At 40.7% G+C, this 24012-nt stretch overlaps 1 protein-coding gene across 1 annotated transcript in view; it reads left to right on the top strand.

The window, feature by feature from the left end:
• The first annotated feature begins 2384 nt into the window (after positions 1–2384).
• The window catches only part of CFTR (CF transmembrane conductance regulator), an 86284-nt gene continuing 64656 nt past the window's right edge, over positions 2385–24012 (top strand). The window contains exons 1-6 of the mRNA XM_079304917.1: positions 2385–2651; positions 15030–15140; positions 16024–16135; positions 20809–21024; positions 21936–22025; positions 23365–23528. Coding sequence (XP_079161043.1) covers positions 2599–2651; positions 15030–15140; positions 16024–16135; positions 20809–21024; positions 21936–22025; positions 23365–23528 — 746 coding nt within the window. The 5' untranslated portion in view covers positions 2385–2598. The remainder of the gene's footprint in view (positions 2652–15029; positions 15141–16023; positions 16136–20808; positions 21025–21935; positions 22026–23364; positions 23529–24012) is intronic.

Genomic DNA, 24012 nt, shown 5'->3' on the forward strand with positions numbered 1-24012 from the left:
CCCGGCTCCCGCAGAGGGGGGATCTGAATCCCGATTCGCGTTCCTGCTTAAGCTCCCTGACCTCTGGAGGGCCGGCGGGCTGTCCCTGCCGCACCGGGCAGCGGCGGGAGCTGCGTTCCAGGCGCCCGGCACCGCACGCCCGGAGGAGATGGTCCCGCCTTCTCCTGGCTGCGGGGTGCGCTGCAGTACGGGGTGCACTGGGGTGCGCGGTGCGGTGCGGTGCAGTACGGGATACAGTGTGCGGTGCGGGGTGCTGTGCAGTACGGGGTGAACTGAGGTGCGGAGTGCAGTACGAGGTGCATTGAGGTGCGCGGTGGGGAGTGCATTGCTGTGAGCGGTGCGAAGCGCGATCGGTGCGGGGTGCAGTGTGCGGTGCAGTGCAGTGCAGTACGGGGTGCACTGTGGTGCGCGGTGCGGTGCGCTGCAGTACGGGGTGCACTGTGGTGCGCGGTGCGGTGCGCTGCAGTACGGGGTGCACTGTGGTGCGCGGTGCGGTGCGCTGCAGTACGGGGTGCATTGGGGTGCGCGGTGCGGTGCGCTGCAGTACGGGGTGCATTGGGGTGCGGTGCGCGGTGCGCGGTGCAGTACAGTATGGAGTGCATTGCAGTGCGGTGCGCGATGCGGTGCGGTGCAATACGGGGTGCATTGGGGTGCGCGATGCGGTGCGGTGCAGTACGGGGTTCATTGGGGTGCGCGGTGCGGTGCGCTGCAGTACGGGGTGCACTGTGGTGCGCGGTGCGGTGCGCTGCAGTACGGGGTGCATTGGGGTGCGCGATGCGGTGCGGTGCAGTACGGGGTGCATTGGGGTGCGCGATGCGGTGCGCTGCAGTACGGGGTGCATTGGGGTGCGCGATGCGGTGCGGTGCGGTGCAGTACGGGGTTCATTGGGGTGCGGGGTGCAGTGTGCGGTGCAGTACGGGGTGCATTGGGGTGCGCGGTGCGGTGCGGTGCAGTACGGGGTGCATTGGGGTGCGCGGTGCGGTGCGGTGCAGTACGGGGTGCATTGGGGTGCGCGGTGCGGTGCGGTGCGGGATAGGCTGGCGCCCCGGGCCCGGCTCCGCTAGGTGGCAGGATGCCGAAGGGCTCCGCTCTGCTGTCCTGGAGCCCGGGAGGATTTAGCCCTGCCTCTACGTATTGTCTTGAAGACATGATAAAATGCGGACAGTTTCCTGGAGTCCTGCCTGCCCCGCGTTTCTTACTGGTTTTGTCATTAATGAAGCAGAATCGGGAGGGATTCGAGGAGGTCTGAGACACAAAGGAGCCCGGTGCGGTGACAGGGTAAGGAGGGCACTTGTTGGCTCGGCAATCTACGAGGAAGAATTTCCATGGCAAAGAGAAGTTCTTTATGAAAGCACAGCGAAGTGTAGCGAGAAAAGTTGAAATAAAAACTGCCTGCAAAGTTTGCAAAGAGTAACAGCTGGTTAAATTGTAGCACAAGCTATAAGTCCGTAGAAAAGTACGTTCGCTCCTTTACGGAGCCACTTTAGAGGGTAAACGGCTGCGTGAATAAGAAAACATGGCCTTTGCCATCCGTATTTTTTTAAATTACAGAAATGAAAGGACGCTGGAGTGCGTAAATATCAAAACAAAGCAGCAAATAAAATTAAATCCTGTACAGAATTAAATCACGTTATTTTTTCTTGCTTCTTGTCATCTTTGTCTCTTTCAAGTATGCTTTCTGCTATGCGCCATTACAGCAGTGATTTTGTTTGTATATCACACATACAAAGCTTCAGAAACAGCCTCAGTGTTAGATCTGGGTGTTTGAGCTAAACTTACTAAAGATGTAACTTCAGTTCCCATTCCTCTCGGTTCAAGTACGGGCCCGGCAGAGAACTTTAAAAACTGAAGCACATAAATGTGGGTATGATCACACCTGCCCCGCACCCTTCTCTGTGCTGACCGCCCGCTCTCCTCAAGCCCGTGTGCCGCTCGGCTGGCCCAGGCGGCGGGCGGGGGCTTCTGGCCAAACGCCGCTAATGCCGGTCCCGGCTCCCGCGGCTCCCGGGGGCTGCGGGCAGGCGCCTTTGCACCGGCACGGGCTCAGCCGTGAGGAGCTGCCTCTCGGCAGGGCGAGGGGTGCCCGCGCCCCCAAGGGGCTGTCCTCGCTGCCCTGTCACCGCTGCCCCGGACCGAGGGCAGAAAGCCCATCCGGAGGGGTGGTTCCCCCACCTCGGCACTCGGTCAGAAGGGGGTTTAGTGCCGGAGAGAGGCTGGTGGCCCGGGTGGGGTGGCTCGGGAAGCTGGGTGGGCAGGTGGAGGTAACGGGCCGGGCAGAGCCGTCGGGAGCCGGGGAGGAGCGGGCGCGGGGGGAGCTCGGGGCGCGCCCGGTGCGCGGTGCCGAGCGCGGCGGGGAGGCGGGGGAGGAGCGGCGGCCAAGGCGGCAGCGCACGGGCTGGGGCCCCGGCCCGCCCGCCTTTGAACGGGGCACAGCAGAGGCGGGGAGAGGGGCCGGGGCAGGAGGCGGACGGTGACATCAGAGCGGCCGGGCGGATAAGGTGGGAGAGCAGCAGGAGCGGAGTGGGCGAGCGAGGCGTCAGCGATTAGCGCCTGCCTCCGGTTCCCCGCTCAGCGCATCGCACCGCACCGCACCTCACCATGCAGAGATCTCCCCTGGAGAAGGCGAACATCTTGTCCAAACTTTTCTTCAGGTGGGAGCCGCGGTGCGGCGGGACGCTGGGGCGGGGGCAGTGGACCGGGCCGGGCAGCGGCGGGCGGGAGCTCCGCGGGGCTCCGCGACCCCTGCCCAGCCCGCCCCGCGGAGAACGAACCCAGCACCGGGAACCTCAACTCTGCAAAGGGCTGTGGACAGAGGGGAGAGCGACGGGAGTCTTGCTTGTTGATGAGGTCACTCTTTTCTTTTATTGTTCCTGGGATTTAACACCAGGAATGGGCTCTGTCAGATGTCATAAACCTTTGCTGGACCCGGAGAGATGAATTTATGACATAATTTGAGCAACCTTTGGTAATTGCTCAACTAGTTAATCTGTTATTTCATGTAAACTTTGAGAACACGGTGGGGTGGTAGGGAGCAGAGGGGAAATGCTCTCAGAACAAGGATTCCTTCTGTTTGTCTCTTTGATTGTTCATCATTTGCTCAATGTGCAAGTGTAACATATGATCTTACTGGAAACAGTTCCTTGTTAAGCCTTGAAAATGTTCTCTTACAAGCAAACTTCTTAGTGCCTTTTCTTTCTAAAAACTTCAAATAAAAAGAGAAGGAGCCAATACCAGTACCTGGGCACGATGCACTTTGTAAGACAATATGGAAGCTGAATACGTCTTATGTGACATCGCTAGAAATGACACTGTGAAATGAAAAGAGCAAATAATCTTTTTGGCATTGGCCCACACAGCACTGGTTTTGCCTGAGTATTGGTTCCCCCTTTTGTTACTGGAGGGTCTTTTGCACGGCAAGAAAAGAAATCTTGATGGATGAAATGAGAGTACATGGTGTAAAACTGTAACGTTGTCATGAGGTCTCTGCCTGAAAAACTGAGGGCTTTTAGCTCATTTTAAATCCTTTTGGGATAGCTTTCAGCAGGTAGGTCTGTATGGTTTTTAAAAGTTTCTTAATGGAAGGGAGCCTGTATGAGTCCCTGTTTGCCTGTCTTCCCCCACTTTGGTTCATTTCAGCCAGATATGATAGAGGGGAATGATCCAAATATAACTTGTTCCCAAAGTTTTACAAACATCCAGGTCAAAGCAATGTTCCTCTAGATTTTCTCCAATGGTGATGCAGTGGGAAAGAAGCCATGGTTGCTGTCAAATACTGCCAGAACCAGAGAGTATGCATGACAGGAGTGTAAGCAATGATAAATTCTTTATAAATGATGCTTCAATCAGTGCTCCTGTCAAGTTATAAGACAGAAATCCATAGGAAATAAGTCTATATATTAATTTAAATGCTTGAGGGGCCACTTGCTTTGTTTGATTTTATTTGCTTATGAACTTTTATAAATTTATCATCCTAGAACCTGGGATTTTGATGATGTGAAGAAAAAACCCAGTAAGATAAAGTGAATGTATTTCTGTTTCCTACCATAGTGAAAGTTTCCATGTCTGAAACTAGAAGCAGTTCATGCTTGTTAAGTACATAATTAACCAGCCTGAGGCCTGAGCTCATCTTTTAAATCACAGTCCTTAAGTTATTTGAATGATATTATAATCATGTTTATCATGCATGATGCATTATACTGTACCAGCTATTGATCAGGTGACTGTCACAGGGATAATAATGAAGTATATAAAGTTAAGGAGATGTTCACAAATATTAACTAGAGCACAAAAATGTAAAAAAATATGTATGGAGAGAAATTGCTATTTTTCAATGATAATGAAATAGTTGCTATCAAGTACAGCACAGTACCTGTTTCAGTGAAGTAATGCTCATAAGAGTTCTGCAATGCATTTATGTGGGAATTACCAATCTGAAGATAATGTGATAAGCTGAAGATCATGTCAGCAGAAGTGATGTTAAAATATTAGCTAAGATTATTCAGGAAATCTTGCTGATAAATATATTACTATTTAATATTGTACAAGCTGTTATCAGCTGTAGGTGTGTAAAGTTATTGGAAAGGTTTTATTGCTTCATAATCTATCCTGTTTGGGTGGGAGAGATAGGTTTAACATGTGTTGAAGTCAGAATGTAGCTCTCTGCTCATAACTAATAGTTTATATGTGTTTCAGTATTGTTTGGACTTTTTTTCTTAACTCTTTATGGAAAAAAAAGGTAAGAAAATGTCTTGGTATGCAAAGAGTAGTATCTTATAGTGTTACCTTTCTATGGTATTAGTAATAGTGATAGTACTGGGGATTAAAAAAAAAATTGTTAGGAATGGTCATGATAGAAAGTATTTAAAATTAGAAATTATCTTTCATCCTAAGTTTTAAACAAATTTGGTTTAAAAACTGAACTTTAGTGCTTAAGAAACAAGGTGTGAAAAGAAGTGGTTTGAGATCTTCCATTAGGAAAGAGAACACTAGGAAAACACTAGATACTGAGAGTTTGGGGTTTCAGAGATTGTTTTGTGTTTTGTTGTATTTTCCTTATTACATTTTCAGAGTTGACCTCTTCTCTTCCCAACCATATGCAAAACATTCTTTCTGTTCATTGGCAACTTTTTACCTTGCTTAAAGAAAACAGAGTTTCATGCACAAGCAGTCAGATCATCATATGCTTAGCTTCATATTCATTGTGAAGCTTCACTTTTGTTTTTATGACCATTGCTTATTTCTTTTGGAATTTCGGGGTTTTGTAGGGTCAAGGCCATACCTTTTGTCACAAACAATATCAGACTACTTTGCAACCACCTAGTTTTTATTGAAAATTAACTGAGATCAGGAAGTCTTGTTAATTAATCAATTTTTATCTGAGAACTGACATGCAGAGTTATTGCTGGAGTGTCAGAAATATCTGGAACTATGGGACAATTCTTTTACATGCAAGTTTAGATATTAAAATACAAGTTTTCAAAAAGTAATCTTTTCGCTTGTGTCCAGCTCTTTAAACATATACTTTTGCCATTAAATGTGACAAATCTTGGCAAGACCTAGTACTTTAGTGCCTTTATCATTATTAAATGCACATGAGAAATAGAAACTAACCCAGCTTTTGTGTCTTCTCATGGATTCAATCAGGTCTGCTCTAGTTGCTTCTAGCTTTCCAAACCAGAGGAGAAATCTATACATTTATACAGTGGTTCCTAGAACAATTTAGCCAGCACAGCATAAATGTTGGATCCATTCTTCTGCCCTGTGTGTGTTGTGTAGGAAAAGGAATTCAATTCTATACCTCACCTCTTCTAGGAAGTAGGACTGAGTGTTATCAGTGTTTGGCAGTGAAGGTATTTTAGTTCTCTATCTCTGGCTCAGCTACTTTTTGGAGCATAGAAAGAGTGACTCTGTACTCTGAATATAAACTTCTTTGCAAGTCCTAGTTCCTGGTCTGAGACTACTTATGAAGTCAGCTAATAACCTTTAAGATGGATAAAATAATTCAGGACTCAAGTTTTGAAAGTACTTAGCCCATACAGAAATGGTATTCTATCACTCTTTCTAGCATAATTGTCATAATTTCAAGTTTAAGAGTGCCTTGTACAAGATAGTTGCTGGTTTGAAAGAGCATTTTTCATGAGAATTAAATTGATTCCCTTCCCTGAGCAGTCCCTGCTCTATCCTTGAACTGAATATTTTAAAATTCAATGCCAACAAGTTACTTAGGATTTTCATTCTTGAATTGAAAAATCTCGTGTTTTCCTTGCAAAATCTGGGATTTAATGTGTAAATTTTTACTCAAAGTTTCTCTTGAAACTCTTGAGCTCCTAAAAGTCCCAGATTTTGTATAGGAAGCTTAAAGGCCTAATTCATGTCTACAAATTTCACTCTGGAGGACAGGTGTCTGTGGATTGTCATAACCAATATATATTTGGAGCCTCTCTTATCAATACCTAGCTATAGCTCTTTGGCCATCTTTCCTCTGTGAAGAAGGAGCCTCTGTGTACAGCAGCAGGTGAATGGCACAGTGCTGTGCCTCAGTTTCTGGGGCAGTTGGATTAGACACTCACACAAGGCAAATTTTCTGTAGTATATTCTTATGGCCCTGTATGTATCCAGCATTGATGAGCTGCCTTTCACTGATCCCAGGCAATCATAAATCCTGCCTGGTGCTGACATCCAAGCACAGCTGCAGCTGCAGCACAGATTAAGGCCCTGTGAGGCTGCCTGGTCTTTTGTCTGTAGCCACAAGTGGTCCTTGGAGACCTGCTGGTCTGCCAGACCTTCAGACCTGTTCAAAACAAGGTGCCAGCTTCTGAAAGTCAGATGGTTCAAAGATGTGTATGCAAGTTTTGGATTCCTTCTGAAAATTTGACTTCTATTGCTGTTTCCAAGGTAAAATATGAAAACTTGAAATGATCTGGAGAAAGGATGCAGAGTCTCCTACACTTCAAGTAATTTCAGTCAGAGGAATACCTTCTCTAACAACAAGGCTAAATTGTGCCCTTGGCTCAGCCTTTGGTCTAATGACAAAAATGCAAACCTTGTGTAGCACAGGGACCTTCCCTGGCTGTTTTGTAACTTTAAAGCACAGATGCCTAGATCAAGTTGCATCTGAATTCTGAAATACATTTAAAGTCTGTTTTCTTCCTGCAGGAGGAAGGCTTACTATCTTGATGCTCAAGATAAATTATCAAGCATTTGAAATATTTGAAGATCTGTCTGTACCTTATTATTTTCTACATGCTTATTTGATTTTGGTGAGATAGAAAGTCCATCCAAATCCTTGATTTTTTTTTTTTTAATACTGTAAGGAATGACATGGTTAGTAGATTTATTATCTGTATTATAGAGGCTTCTAAATGTACTGACAGAACTTTGAAGTCCTCTGAACAAAGTAAAATTCCTGATAAGGAAGTATATTTGGAAGATCTTTAAGTCTAAGCAGATAGCACAAAGGATGGATTAAAAAGAAGTTTCCTTACAGCTCTGTAGAGAAGAAAGTGGGGTATACAAGGACTGTGATTTTTCATAGAGGTATGTGGTGGAGTCAATGCAATCTGCCTGAAATCTCCTGTCTAGAACTTTGATTTCAGAAGGGCATTTCTGGTGTGACAAAGTTATTTTAGAATATTTCTACAGTGAGCAATTTCTACAGTGAACTTCTTTCACACTGAAGAATCTAAGTCTCTGAATATCTACATTTTTGGATATGCTAAATTTCAAAGTGGTGAGAATAGTGTGACATATTGCAAGAGGTTTCTACAGGTTGCTGTTATCTTGGTTTATGTTTTTTCTCTTTACCCACCCCCCAGTTTTGCAGCATACATGTGTAGGTATAGTTGTGGAGGCAGGATGGTACCATCTTGATATGCAGGTAATAATGTGTTACATTATGTCCTCTGAAATAAGCAAGTTAAAGTGAAAATTAACTAGTATACAAGAAGACATATTGAAACATATTGCCAGATTTTACCATGTGAACTTGTAGATGCAGTTCAACTGCCCTCCATGACAGTGGGGTATGCCTGGGTGAGACAAGCAAGAACTCAGAGGCTATTTATGTATCATAAGCACAAGGACCTGCATGAGCTTTTCAGTCAGCAAGTAGCTAATCCAAGTTTCATTGTTATGAAATTCCCCTAATTAAGAGAGAGTAAGTAGGCACTTAAGATATATTTTGAAACAGCATTGTATTTCAATTTATACCAGAAGCCTCGTGGCTGTCAGATATGGGCAGGCATCCTTCTTTCAGGGGGGGATAGGTAGGAAGGGGAAATTGCTCCTGAAGGGCAGTGCTTGGGGAGGGCTGTTGAAATAAAAGTGTCTTGACTCCAAGGGCAAGGCTGTGCCTTAGGAGAGAATCCTAAGTGTCAGCTGGTAAAGGTACTTGGTTTTAGGTGCATTCTCATATTTTAATGTTGGTATTTATGCTCTGTTTTTTCCTGCAACTTTTAAAATAAAGGATGTGAACCTTTGTTGTGTTGGAGTCATTCTGATATCTCACTTTAACTTTCACCTCAACTCATTTTAAAGTTAGTCTGTAAGTTCGGGACTGCTTTTATTTCTCTGTAAGTAATAAATGCAAAGAAAACCACAAAGGTCCCTCCAATGTTACTTTGCTCAAAGCCCAAGACTGTTTAGGAAATCATAAGATACAAGGCATTTCCTGATTAATTTGCAAGGATCAGGCTGAGGAGTAACATCATCAAATACCAGGATACAGAGAAAATGGCAAAGAGCAGGCAGTCAGAGAAGCAGTGCCTAATTCAGGGTTGATTCCATATTACTGTAATGGTAATTTACATTTTGACACTTGGTATTAAAATTAAATAAGACTGTGTTCACCTGTTTGTTTATACTTGAGCACTTAGCAGTCATTGGCGTTGGAACAAATAATGATTTTGGAAAGTGCCATTACACTTGATGTACAATGCTCTCCTATTTTATTATGAAACATATCTTAAAAAAATGCATGGCTAACACGGTGAAGTGCTAAATTGGGTGAAATATGTTGCTATCATTTAGTGACATATCTGGAAGATTTAAAAACTCTATTAAATCATGAATAGCACTGCTCTGCAACAGTTCTGCTGATGCAAACCTCCTGTAATGTTCCTTGCTCTTTCAAAGAACTAGGAGAAAATAAATCTTTCTCTTATTCTTGCTGAGGGGTATATAATGGAGAAAAATAGTGAAGATGAATGAACATCCTCTCTCCCTCAGTCTAGCTGTATATATGTGCTGAAACAGCCTTGTAAACCTTGCTCATACCATATCAGCACCACTGGTTTTTGTTAGCTTTTTGAAAGAAATATTTGTATTGTATCTTACACTTTACTTTGGTACCTAAACAATTGACAGATTGCAATGCAATTAATATATTCTGTCCTTCCATCTTGAACAACCTATCCCCTGATGTGCTTTGTTTTCTCTCAAATATCTGTCAGTACTTCTGCAAACTGAAATATTTTGACTACCTTACTAATTGTAAGGGAAAAAAGTATTGAATTTCTGCTAAAAAAGCATTTAGCAATTAGATAATAATTTCAATAAGTGTCACTTTGCAAAAACTAGGCATAAAAGACAAGACATCCCCAAGAATTGCTGTTGTGTAATCCTAATTAAGATTTGCTATTGAAATCCTAGGGTTTCAGCAGAACATTGATTATTCTTAAAATGGTGCTGCTCACAGCTAGTGACAGAGTCAATAATACTGCAGCTAAATACTTTCCATGTCAAATAACACCTCATGGGGAAGAATTGTTTATTAGTGAAGAAATTTAAATCTTAATTTTTGTGATCTGGAGGAAAACAACAACAACAACAAACCAGAAATCAGTGGGGTCTGCATTTGCCTTTGCTATTGAAACCCTGTAATAATTATATTTGACCATTAAAATACATTGTCTTTTTTTGTTGTTTATAAAGGGGAAAATGCTGAAGTTAACATAGTTTTCAGAATATATAACATGCTCTTTCAGTAGGTTACTATTCAAAACAATATAACTGCAACCCTACTCTGCTGAGGACAACCAAGGGGCAGGGGGCAGGAATAAGGCTGTTGTGCTCCATGGGCGTGCTGACTTGTCCCATCTTAGCAAGGATCACAAAAAGCTAGGGTCACCTTTTACAGCTCCATTCCAGGATGCTCAAAGAAGACAGCTGGTAGGGCAGATACTATTTTGGAGAAGCAGTTTTGGGTGTAGTGGAGCCACTCCCAGCATACAGTAAGTAACAATTTACAATCTGCTGCCTCTGGAGTGATGGGTATCTTTCATGGGAGGGTGGGAGTGCAGAGCCTCTAGTGTAGCCTGGTCAGAGGGACTCTTTGGGTATGTCTGAGATCTACATGATACCTCAGGCTTTGCTTGCAGTTGGTAAGAATTCATGGCTCTAAGAACATCTTGTCCAAAGCATCATAATTACAGCTTGATTATGTTCCTTCCTCCTTGCCCTTCCCCCACCTCTCCCTTAATTGTTAGGAGGAACTATTCTTGCTCTGCCCATTGAATTTTAGGTCCAGATCCTTAGGAGCTGCAGTCACTGTGCTTAACTATATCTTAGACAGTTATTAATGCCTTGTAGAGGGGAGTGAAACCACAGTCACCTCTGTGCTGCTCAGTAGATGTTGCTGTGCTGTGCACAGAGCACCTGTAGAAATGGTACCAGTCTGACCAGTGAGCCTTGTAGGAGAACAGCTCTGTTCAGCTGCTCTGGGATGGCCCAGCATCCAACAGCAACTGTTCTGTTACTGTCTCAGCAAACTGTGCTTCTTGATCTGAAGAGCCCAATGGAGCTAGGGCATTCTTGCGCTCAGGAGGAAGATCTGGACAGTTGGTTTAGCAACACAGATGCTGCTTCTGTCTTCAGTGACATGCAAAGCAGCCTTAAGGGAGGGTCAAATCCTATTGACAAATTGTCTATGTTAATACTCTCTGGAAAGCCAAAGACATCTGCCCTATTGATACAATTTTCTTGAGTGGGATGAGTCTGAACATGGTGAAAGCAATGAATATGCAGAAAGCAATAGCTGTAATAGGAAATCTATTGCATGTATTGCAAGTAAATGACAAAAAAATGGTCATTAGAAATCTACAAACAATATGTTATGTATGTGATATTTACATATCAAGTTCATAATGTATGTTTTACTACAGGCAGTAGATAATAGATGTGGAACTTGCCTTCTTTTCTTCTCTCCTACTGTACATCCTTGAAACTTGTTTCCTGCTGGGTTTCGTGTGTGTGTATCCATAATAACATTCCTAGTTAGTGGCAAAACTCTCACAGCACTACAGGTTTCTCTGTGAAAGGGTTCATTAAATGTCAGCCAGTAATCTGATGGCATTTGCTAACATAATGCTCTAAAGCCAATCTGTTTCCCTTCCTTCTTGCTCTCTTCCTTTCAGAATACATTTCTCTTTCTCAACAACCTCAGGAAAAACCTCAGCATTAACGCTGACAAATTGTTTGCAATAAGCCAAAAGAATAGAAGAGGCATATTCATTGACAAACTCTGACTGAGCTATGTCACCTAGTGTTATGGAAGCAGGGATAACTACTCATATTGCCAGTTAAAATGCATTCATAGTCATTTTGCATTTCAAATCTTTGCAAAGAATCTAAAACATAATGGCTATAGGAATGCTATAGGAATCTGGCAAACAATTGGTTTTATGAGATATTTATGTATTTTAGATCTAGTATATTCCTTTAAATAAAACACAATCTGTCTCCCTTGACAGTTCTTGACAGCACAACTCAAGCAGCTGTTGAAAATCCACCTAGAGACAAACATCACACATCAGGCCAACTCCTCCCACGATTACCACTCCAACCTGAAGCACTTGGCACAGCACACAAATTGGCCAGATCTAGTGAGGGTGGGACTTCCAAGCAAGGCCAAGGCAGCTGGGGATGAACATCTCTGTGCAAGCCCTGGCAGCAGCTTGCAGTAGGAACCTGGATGCAGACTTGGAGCTGCCCAGGGAAGGTGTCAGCACTGCTCTTTAGCTGGCTGGAGTTTACCTAGCACAGCTGCAGTGACTGAGATGAGCAGGGAGATGAGGATGAGAACTGCATATGTCTGTATCAAACTCTGACTGGGGAGAGGAGGGTAGTTTGGGGGCCACATAATTTTGATGGTAATGATAAATGTGCCTGGTTAACACAGAGTTAAGCACAGAGTAAAACAAGAGACATTTCTAGAAGTACAGTAGATCTGCTAAGTGTGCTGCCATCCCCAAATGATAATACACCACTCAGCTCTCTTTCTAAATGAAGTCACATTTTGTTAGTTCAGGCTATGGCAAAATGCCAGGGTAGGTGGCATAATCAAAACTATAAATAAAACAAATATGTGCAGCAAAGCAGGGTAATAAAAATGCTTTCCAAAAACATAGAAAGTGAAACTATAAAGCACTTATCTTTTGTCAGGTTGGGAATTGCTTATTGCAGTTTCAAAGCATTATTAAGGGGCTTAGGTAGGTTATTACTTAGCTACAGTGTTGTGAATTAAGGAAGTTGCCTAGGAAGTACTGTTACCTGCTTGCATTAGCTGCAGTAGTGGTTGTGTGTCCTGTAACTTGTATTCATTTTGTCATTACTGAAATACCTGTGTATATGGGACACTGATGAGGCTGAGAACTGGAACTCATGAGAGTTTCTGTTCCCAAATGACAAGGATTAGCCAGTTCTCTACAAGATGTGTACAAACCCTATAGCAACTGGTCCTCTCTGTCTTCAGGAGCTGGCAAGTACAAATCACTACCTGATATAACAGTTGCAGCAGCTGTGAAAGGTTTTCATATAAGTGTTACACTAAATTCAAAGGTTTTCTTCTAATCCATTTTATGCCTGAAAAATATTGACCACTATTTCCAGTAATTGTAAAGTTTATGGATGTTTTATCATCTCCAAATGATAAAATGAGACTCCAGTGACTCTGCAAAGTGGACTCTCCTAGCTCCCTTTCTATAATGCACCATGAATCTTTTGTTATTTCTCAGCTACAGTGGTGTGAAAGACTGAGCTAGAAGTCATATGATTAATCTGTAACCATGCTATAATTGCAGAAATGAAGGATACTCCTTCCATTTCTTAGAGCATATTTTCTTTGCAGTAGGTGTGATACAACCATGCACTTGGGAAATGTCTTGGTGCTTTACTGAATTATGGGGATTACAGACTGCTGTCTCATGCAGCCCATAACTTCATTAAAGTAGATGTTCAGGTGGCATGTGTGTACACACAGTTGCACACAAAGAGTCTTCATCTGTTGTTAAGGCCTTTTTGCACTTTTATAGTGTTCAATTATGTTCTTTTATCTTTGTATTAACTTCTTTGCACCTTCAGAAGCTTCAATTGAGAATGTGGATTACTCTGTGTTATGACATATGTTCTTACAGGCATACAGGTAAGTATATCCAATAAGCTGTTTGCATTTTCTGAGTGACTGTGGGAAAATTATTGCCAATATTTTGTGGTTTTTTAGCTGTTGCCTGCAAACAAAACTTTTGAAATGTATGAGGTTTTGCAGAATTCTGTCATAATCATGAATCATGAAGGGTTTTTAAAAAAATTCTGGTTTACAAATGGAAGTATGATAGCAAACAACCACAAGCTGCTTCTTTTGCAGGCACTCCATTTTTTAAGGAAATATTTTTTATCAATGACAGTAAAGCAGAAATTCAAGTAGTTTCAAAATACACAATTAGTACAAAACAGTTATTATGAATTGATCTAGTCCTTTGCTTTCAAAAAGATTTCTGAACAGAATCTGGTGAAAAATTTTGTATAAGTTGATCCTTGGGGATTCATAGGCCTTTTTGCAGCTGAATTGTTTGATAAAATTAGTAATGGTTTATAAAAGTTTTCTCTACAGAGTAGCCATTTGGAATAGTCTTTACCTGTTTTTTTGTTTTTTTTTTTGTTTCAACATGCCCTTTAAATTGGTATTAAAATTTTAAACATGAAACTTAAAAAAACAGATGTAAAATATGTGTATATAATGGACACAGTGAAGGTCTTGTGAGGAGTCCTGTGCAAGATTTGTGTTTTTAAGTGGATATTGCAATGTAAGATGCCATAGAATCATAGAATGGCTTGTGTTGGAAGGGATCTTAAAGATTGCTGCGTTCCAACCTCCCTGCCATGGGCAGGGACACTTTCCAATAGATCAGGTTTTTCCATGATGCATCCAACCTGGCCCTGAACACTGCTAGGGATGGGGCATCCCCAGCTTCTCTAGGCAACCTATTGCAGTATCTGGCTACCCTCACAGTAAGGAATTTCTTCCTAATATCTGATCTAAACTTGCTCTCTTTCAGTTTAAAGCCATTCCCCCTCGTACTGTCACTACATGTCCTTGTAAAAAGTTCCTCTGCAGCTCTCCCAAAGGGCCCCTTTAGGTACTGGAAGGCTGCTCTAAGATTTCCCCAGAGCCATCTCATCTCCAGGCTGAACAATTTCAATTCTCTACTTTTCTTCATTGGAGAGGTGCTCCATCTTTCTAATCCTCTTTGTGATCTCCTCTGGACTCCCTCCAACAGGTTCCTGTCCTTCCTGTGCTGACAACCCCAGAGCTGGACACAGTACTCCAGGTGGGGTCTCCTCAGAGCAGAGCAGATCAAAATGAAACTTACATATCCACTTTAATACAGTTCTGATGTATTATTCATGTATATGGACATAGCATATAGCATATTTGGAAATACAGTACCAAGGTTTCAACCCCCTGTCCATTAGTCTGCTGCTGACTCAATAGGAAGTTTGGGGCATGATCCCACCCCAAAACTTATAAACTACAGGAGTTTCCTAATTATTCTTTTAATAGTATATTCATCGATATAGTTTTGTAAATATAATGCAGGGCTGCACTATATCTTGTCATATATGTGTGTATATGTGAGTGCACTTAGACATAGTTGGATGCTGTGGACAAAATACTCAGGATGAGAAAAGGAAACTCCAGAATTAATACTAGACTTTTTAAAATTTCTAACATTTTCTTTCAAATATTTGCTTAGATGGACGAATCCAATTTTGAAAAAGGGTTACAGACGACGGTTGGAGCTGTCAGATATTTATCAAATCCCTTCTGCAGACTCTGCTGATAATCTTTCTGAAAAACTGGAAAGGTATGAAAGGTTAATTAAATAAATTTGTTTCAGGAATCACTCTGCAATTTTCATTACAAAGCTTTTGGATGAAATGTTTAAATAGCATCAGGTGCAAGCTGATTGCACACAGTTGTACTTCAGACATGACTGGGATCCCTGGTGCAGATGTACAGCTTAGATGGTCTAAATTACTATATACAGGTACCTGTGATATCTGCCATTGATCACAGAATCATAGAACATGCTGATTTAGAATGGACAATGTTGAGAACACTGGTGTGCTTAATGTGTTTTGACAGTTTATAAATGAAATATTGTGGTTATCTAATATTCTGTTGAAAAAAATGAGAAAATAGTTGAGGATATTCTCTGGAGTGGTTTAATCTGTAAATAGAATTTTGCCAAAATATATGTTCTCTGTATGCAACATTGCTTCTGGTCTACAATTCACTATTGAAAAGAAAGTCATTGTCCCAGAAACAAGGTTTAAAACAGTGCTGTGCAGTAGAAAAGTCACATATTTGATGCTTTGTTGGTGCTTTCTTTTTTACAGACTGGAAGTGCTCCAAAACGTTTATTTGCCTATTATTGTACTCTGGTTTTAAGTACAGCAGGTTTCTTTAAAACATACAATGTGACCTTTTCATGAAATAATTCCCTGCAGGGTGATGTATGACTGAGTATTTAAAACTACCAAATATGTGGCTGAACCAGGTTTGAACTCTTATTGATCTATCAAGTCCAGAAAAGCCAGAGCCTTGGAGTCTCTGCAAAGCTTTTTTCATTAGCCACCTTAGTTAAATCTCCTTGGATATACTTGAGTGAATTGAAGTATGTCACAGCCATAGACCCATGTATTTGCTCATACAACCTAATGGTCCTGGATTTGTTTTTTTTTCAGAGAATGGGACAGAGAGCTGGCAACTTCAGAGAAGAAACCCAAGCTCATTAATGCTCTTCGAAGATGCTTTTTCTGGAAATTTATGTTCTATGGAATAATTTTATACTTAGGGGTAAGAATTGTTCTCCTCTTCAGTAAATTTTATTGTTCCTTAGGTAGATCCAAGTTTTACAGACTGCAAAATTGATACACAATACTGTGAATAGCTACAGATTTTTCCTCTGTATATTGCTTACAAAGCTGAGATATATTCAGGGGCTTTCATTAAAAAAAATATTTTCTGATAATATCTTAATATCTTTAAAACATACATATTAATAGTTTTAAAATATTTCCAGTGCAGTTAGTGCTCCCAAGTGTGTGATTAGGAATTTCATGTGAAAGCCTTGAACTGATTATGTTTATCACCTTTCCAACATGTTAGGTAGGATTACCTTGACTTAACCAAATGTCACCTGTTTGTTTGACAATCCTATCACTGGGGTTAAGAGCTGTGAAAATAATTGGTGAAAATTATGATGTCTCACTAGTTATATGTAGCCAGACTGTAAATCTGAAAATTGCTGTTAACCAATATGCAGGTTAAATATCTGTGTTACTTGCAAATTTCTGTGATTTAGTAGTAAAAAAGAGAGTGAATCACCTCTGTAAGGAGGGGCAGGCAGCCTGGGGCTAAAAGGATGTTGTGAGATTATGTAGGGAGAAAGGTAGAAGGGCTAAAGCTAAACTTCAACTAAATTTAACCACTGAAATTTAAGACATAAAAAAAAAAAAAAAATCTATAAATACATTGGCAGCAAAAGGAAGGCAAAGGAGAGTTTCCATTCTTTGCCAGATGCAGGGCGTGGTGTAGAGTCAGGAGAATGCCCTTTGAGTACTGGACCCTAAATTGTCTTTGTCCAGGTGGGGCAGCTACTGTCCAGGACAGAGCCCCTTGCTATGTAAGGAGCTGCATGACAACTGTTCTCTCTTGTATTTGCAGATCCCTACTCAATCATGTCTTTTATGTGTTCCTGTGCTCTCATTACTGCCTTTAGATTTTAAACTCTTTTACTCACAAAGCCAGCAACTCCACATTCATGATAGGTTTGTACTTAAAGAAACCCCATTGCCAACAAAGCAGTTCTACTAATGTAGCTTACCATGCACTGTAATAGCAATTCCTGCAGAGGCTGCCAGCCCAACCTTTGCACTAATGCATTCTTATTAAAAGTTAAGGAGTGTCTGAGGGCTTTTTGCAGGAATCTTTAAGGTAACACTCAAAGTCTAGGCAATGTGTGTGGGCATGCATGCACAGGGTTGATTTTTCCTTGTGCACTTTTTTAATGGAGTACAGTTTCAGATGGAGTGAGGATTTTTGTGTCATATTCTTTGGTTGTGTCTATGGGCTTTAAAAAAAATCTTTAAGAAATCACAGATGTTGCAATTAAACACATAGTAAATGAACCTCACCTTCCACGATGAACATTAATGAAGATTAAATCTTACTTTAAATTCTTGATTCTATTATCATTAGTGTACATTTTATTTAAAGCTGCTTCATTTTATTGAAAGAGGAATTGTAAAAAAAACCACATTGCTCCTAAAGCTGCTGGTGTTCTTTGCAGACCTTGCTCACGGAAATTAATGGGAGCTTTGCCATAAATTTGAAAGGGGACAGGATGTTGTGCCGTACTGGCATAGGTGTAACCAAGTTGTGTGTTCTTTTGAACTTCATTTTCCTTTCAGCTCTTTGCTTGTCTAATCTCTGAGCTGCTTTCATGGCATCTTTCTTGGACTGTGGTTTAAACTGTGCTGACATCCCTGCTGTTTGTGGAGTTGTCCTTTCAAATGGCATCACAGCTTTGCTCTCATTAAGTGTAGCCTTTTTTCCACCTCTCCCTTGTCCCTGATGCACTGTAGGTAATGATGTTATTGCAGGGTGGACACTTGTGCTCTGGCCCCCTAGAGTATTACAACTCCCCCTCATAAATAGTGTTATGTTCGGCACCTTGATTTACTGCACTTAATGTATTTTCTCCCCTGCTGTTTGAGACAGTTTCCATTCTTCAGCCTGAGAGAATATGAGCCCTGCAATTTAAAGAAAAGCTGTTATGGTGGTGAAACAGAAATCTTGCTTTTCCACTCTATACCTGCTAGCCAACTAAGTACTTTGCTGTGAGGATCAGTTTGATTCTGTTTGTATTTTCGTCTTATATTTATTGCCATGAAATTTATATTTCCACACAGGCATAACAACTGCTGGCATTAACTTACAAGTGGTTTTAGTATCATATCCCAAAGGACCCTAATGAGGATTTCCTGAAGTTCTTGCATATGGGTCACGGGTGTGAGTGAGGAGGCAGGGAGGGAAGCACTTCTTGGCCATATGCCAAAGAAGAGAGGTGCATCATTGTCTTCAAATGCAGAGTGTTTGAACATATGGGGGATACACGTAACAGAAAAGTTGTTGTTGCATAAGGATAATCATGCCAGGTCAGATTAGCACAGTATGCTTTGTCATAATCTCATTTCTCTTCAGATCTTTACTCTAAATCAAGTTTCTGAGAGGGGGACACTTGTGGGTTTCTCAGTAGCCTAATGTAAATGCAGAGAGATGAATAAGGACAGGCAAAGGCAAAACATGATTCTTGAAAACTGGATTTTCTGTTAGGTATACAAATTCCATTCTTTTCTTTAGGCAGGTTTTTCTAATCAGTTTATTCATATTTGTATCAGTGGGTAATTTTGAGTTTACAAGAAGATAAATGAAAACCAGGCAGTTCTGCTTTGATTTGTATGTAGACTAGATAATATCTTTGGTAAGCAAGCTGATAAATCTCCATTGTAAACCAATGGACTTGTATGCCCCATGAGTATGACTTGGCTTATTGCCAGCTACTATTCTAGTCTGTAGATCTTCTTTTTATCAAGTAAGCTCGGAATGTATGCAATGCATTTATAGTCACAACAAACACAGCAGCAGAACATGTCATTTTCACTGGAATAAAAGTAAACACTGACAAAAAAATTGCTATTTTAAGGCTATATAGAAAAGCTTATCTTGGAATCTCCAAAAATATGAAAACACCATACTGTCCTTGAGAGGTGAATGTTTTGTATTTTATGAGTTTTGGGGAGTCTTGGTTCAATGCTGTGGGATGCATATGGTCTAAGCACAGCTGTCTTGGGTCGTGTTTTTTAATAAACACTCCTCCCTTTGCCCACTGATAACACTGAAGTCTTTGTCAAAGCTGGCTCCAGATTCACAGCAGAGTGGTGTTTAATTTGGGCAATGTAGCACATAGTACAGGTATGCTGTTTGGGATGTAAAATTCTACCTCTTTTGTGGATAAAGGAAATGATGAATTTCAGCTCCACCAACAGTCACATTCAAAAGGGATTACAGTACAGGTTATAGAAGTACTTGCAATTGCTTTTGTATAAGAGAACCCAAAGAAGAAAAAAAATGAAAGGGGACTTTTCTAATCTATTTATCACAGTAGAACTTTAATTACAGTTGAACTTCACCAGTTCCCTTCTCTGAGTCTTTAGGGTGGTCTGCATGATTTTCATCTGGAAGGCAGTACTAGTAACTTTTGGGCAGAATTTAACACAACTCAGTACAAAAGAATTCAGTAATGTCTTGTTAGGTTGGAAGTATCACATGCTTTCTGCTGCAACAGAACAGAAAGAAGAATAAGGAGATGCATGAAAGTTCTTAATATTATGTATTTTTAAACTGATTGCAACAGTGAAGCAAAGCAGCACATACATACTTCATGTCCTCATGCAGAAGATGAAGCAAAATGTCAGACCACAGCACACAGGTGATTTTTGCAGTTCCTTGGGATAGATGGGGTGAGGAAAGAGGAGGCAAGAGGCAGAGATGGAAAAAGATGAGGTTAGAGGGGTGAAAGTATGAAAATGATGGGGCAGGGAGGGAAATGGAAGGCAACGGTGAGGTAACACTGATGGGGTCTAATTACAATGGAAAAGGAGGCTGAGGACAAATGTAATAGACTAAAGTAATGTTGGCAAATCTTTTGGATAACTTGTAGTTTAGTGGTTTGACCTTACCTCTATCCTCTCCTCTCCTGGTTCTCTATGGTGTTACTCATCTCTGGACAGGAAGTCCTGGGGCCTCCAACGTAGAAGAGACTGTTTTCTCTCTGGTACCTTAATTAACTGTGCCTCCCCCACCATTTACTGCCTCTTCTCCCATTTTTGTTACAAAATTGGATACAGTGTCTAGAACTGTTGAGTGGGATGATCCAATTATTTATACTCTTATTCTGTTCTTATTTCCATTTATTTGTTGTTTTAGCTATATTCTCACTGTCTTGTGTGAACGGTAGTGTTCATTTTAGGAGTTCTGAGGCTTCCCTTGTCCTGTAAGTCCAGTAAAGTGCAGTGAGAACTTTTCCCTAGGGACCAAAACAAAAGTCCAGCCTGATAAACTAGGATCAATCATATGATATGGCTAATCCATTACAACTCTGTAAAGTAAATGTGGAAGCTGATCCAAGTTGTCCCTTTTGTAGAAAATGTTCAAGCAAAATTTACGAGCCAGATTTGCTTTGGTGCAGTTGCAGGAGCATCACAATCTTAGACAGCAGTGTTGTCTGTTCTCCTGTGCAATTACTGCAATTTTATGTGGTTTGCACAGCAAACAGGCCTGACTTCCTCATTTAAGATCTAAGACTTTAAATCTCATTTGGTAGGACTTTGAATTGAAACGTTAGCCATTTTGAAAAAAATGAACCAACTACTGACCAAAATTACTTTTCTTGTTTCTCTGTACAGGAAGTCACCAAATCTGTGCAACCCCTTCTGCTGGGGAGAATAATAGCTTCCTATGATCCAGACAACTCTGATGAAAGATCCATAGCCTACTACCTGGCCATTGGCTTGTGCCTTCTCTTTTTTGTGAGAACACTACTTATACACCCTGCTGTATTTGGTCTTCATCACATTGGAATGCAAATGAGGATAGCTATGTTTAGCTTGATTTATAAGAAGGTAATTGTTTCATTTACCCTCTAAGCCAAACCTGTTTGTAGTCTGTGTAACTTTTAGGCTAGTTTGTTAAAAGATTGATAGTTTTGTTAAGGTACATGCAGTGCATGGAAGAATAATGTGGCTAACAGTTTCTCACAGCTCTTAATTTCCCAGTCCAGAGAATTAATACCTGTCTACAGCTGCTTTGACTGAACTCAACCTCTGTGAGTTCAGGCTTGCTGTATATGTAGTGAGATGCCTTAATTGTTTTACCGGTGTTCTCCTGTTAAAAAATGTGTACTGCAAAAGAAAAACAACATGGTGGTGGCCAAATAATATCTTCAGAAGAGAATTAGAGGTGAAGATTTAAACAATAACTGTGACACTGAAGGGATTGAGTTTGAATGATGCTGTGTGACATCGCTATAGCATGAAGAGTCAACAGATATTGGCCAATCATCTGTTCAAAAATACAAAGATTTTAAAAGTTTCTTTGTTTTACCAATACCTAAAGATGATAATATAAACAAACATGTTAGTTATTCTAGTATAAAGCTCACTGTGAAAGCATCTTTCAAAAATATTTGTCAAGAGAGGCAACAGTAGGAGATTTTTGAAGGTGCACAGCAGCACACAGCATGCATGCTTAATTAAAACTCATATTTGCATATATATCTATATCCATAAAATATTCAACAGGAAGCAAGGACTAGGTCAATACATCAATATTTTTTAAAGCAGTTTAATGGCTATATTGAATTCAAGTGACATAAACAACAAGCTTAATGAGATTTTTTTTATAGCATAAACAGATAAGTGGATTATTACTAATACTATTGCACAATTGCTTATAATTTTTTATTTATTTATTTATTGTGTTTTATGGGGATAACTTAGATGACAGTTTTTCTATGGTTTTTTTTCTTTTACAGATCCTAAAACTGTCAAGCAGAGTTCTGGATAAAATAAGTACTGGCCAATTGGTTAGTCTTCTTTCCAACAATCTGAACAAATTTGATGAGGTGTGTCATCAGTTGTTTAATTCACTTGGTGATCCATCAAATACAAATGTCAAGCTGTTCATGACAGATATTAAGGAAGGAAGGAGCATAAATGAAGAGCTGCACTCAGTGCTGATTGTAGACTAAATAGTCATTCATTACCTCAGGAAAATGTGTTGGCACGTAGTCGTAGAAGTTCTCATTCTGGTACTTATGAAATTCTTTATCTCCTATGCTGATTAGAAGAGGATACCTAAAAAGCAGTTACATCATAAAAAACATGTTTGTTCTTCAGTCCAGTGAGAACCTGCCAGGAAATCTCTGGGTTAAACAGTTGGTTTCATAGAAATCAGAACTTCCTGGTTCAATCTTTCCATCCTACTTCCTGATGACCAAACCTTCTTACTAAGGTGACCCAGTTCATTTCTGTCATTGATAAAGTGCTGAGGTTTAGCTCCTGTTCCTATTATAACCCAACCCACTAAAAAGGGATTGCTCATGTAAGAATACATTAGGAAGTTTTAGACATCCATCTTAGAAAATCTTAGATAGTCTTCTGTAAAACTTCTCTTTTGTTAGAGACTACACTAAATCCCTCCTAATGCCTTTAGGAATTGGAAACTCTATGAACTTATGTTCTTCATGTGTATTCAGTTGGCCCTTTGGTAGTCTAAGATTTGCTTCTCATGAAGGGCACAAGATCAGGGAGACTGTAGAGGCTTGGGTGGGACTGCAGGGTGTGTTTACCTTAAGCACTGTATGGCTGTACAGAGGAATGTCAGCTAGTGCTGCACAAGTTAAGACAGGTGGTCTGTCATTGCAGCAGTGCAGCTGCAGTAACACAGACCCCTGTGCCCCTGATCACAGGGCCCACTCCAAAATCTCCTGAATGAGGACTGCATTGAACTAGGTGTGTTCATACAACAGTCATCTTTACACCAACGCCTTCTATATCAGATTAAAACACTCTCAGAAGATTCTTACATGTATTTTTCTCATCTTACACTGGTTGGAAAAGCCAGCATTGATGCCAAATTTGGTTTACTTTTACAAAGCTGTCACTTTTCCTCATCCATATAGGTGACAGAGTTGCAGATTGAACTTTGCCTTAGAAAAATCAAAGTTTAGGTATAGAATGTATATGTAATGCCACCCTGTCATCATAAATAACACCCAGAATGCTATGTGCTCAGGATCACAAGGCTTCCTTTATAAACTTGTTTTTCTACTGGAAATATTTGTACCATTCTTCATTATATTTTTCAAAGTGTCACTTAAATGATTACTTCCTTTTCATGTAGTTTTCAGAGCACATCTATAACTTTCTTTTTTTTTTTTTTTCTACTGTTGCTTTTCATAGGGTCTTGCTCTGGCTCATTTTGTATGGATTGCACCATTACAAGTGGCACTGCTGATGGGATTGCTCTGGGATATGTTGGAAGCTTCTGCATTTTCTGGACTTGCTCTTCTAATAGTCATGGTCTTATTCCAAGCTTGGCTGGGACAAATGATGATGAAATACAGGTGACAAGAATGTTTTAAAATATTTCAATATGTTTTCCTGAAAAACATTGATTTTAAGAAGTTTATACCACTTGGTTAAGGGACTCTGATGATGACATTACATAGTCATAGGATGAGTCCAAAGAGTGTTTCTGTGTATGGCAAGTTACAGACAAAATTTCACTTATTTAGCAGCAGATGTCTAAACTTGAAGAAAATGAAAAGTCTAACATGGAGTAAATAGTGATAAAATTAGATTTAGCATTAAATCTAGAATTTTTAGAATTAAACCCCTTGTTGATTACTTGATCCATTATTTTTAGAGTTTGTATTTCCTCCTTTAAAAACAATTATTTGATTCCTAACAATTTCTTCTACATTCTTCAGAATAATTCTGTTAAAGTAAACATTTTAAGCAGAGGCATATATGGAAGCTCTTCTCATAGGATATAATGGGATACAAGCTAATAATACAGGATGAAAAAGGTGAAGATTGACCTACTGC

Source organism: Erithacus rubecula, assembly GCF_903797595.1.
Source record: "Erithacus rubecula genome assembly, chromosome: 4".
Lineage (NCBI taxonomy): Eukaryota > Metazoa > Chordata > Aves > Passeriformes > Muscicapidae > Erithacus > Erithacus rubecula.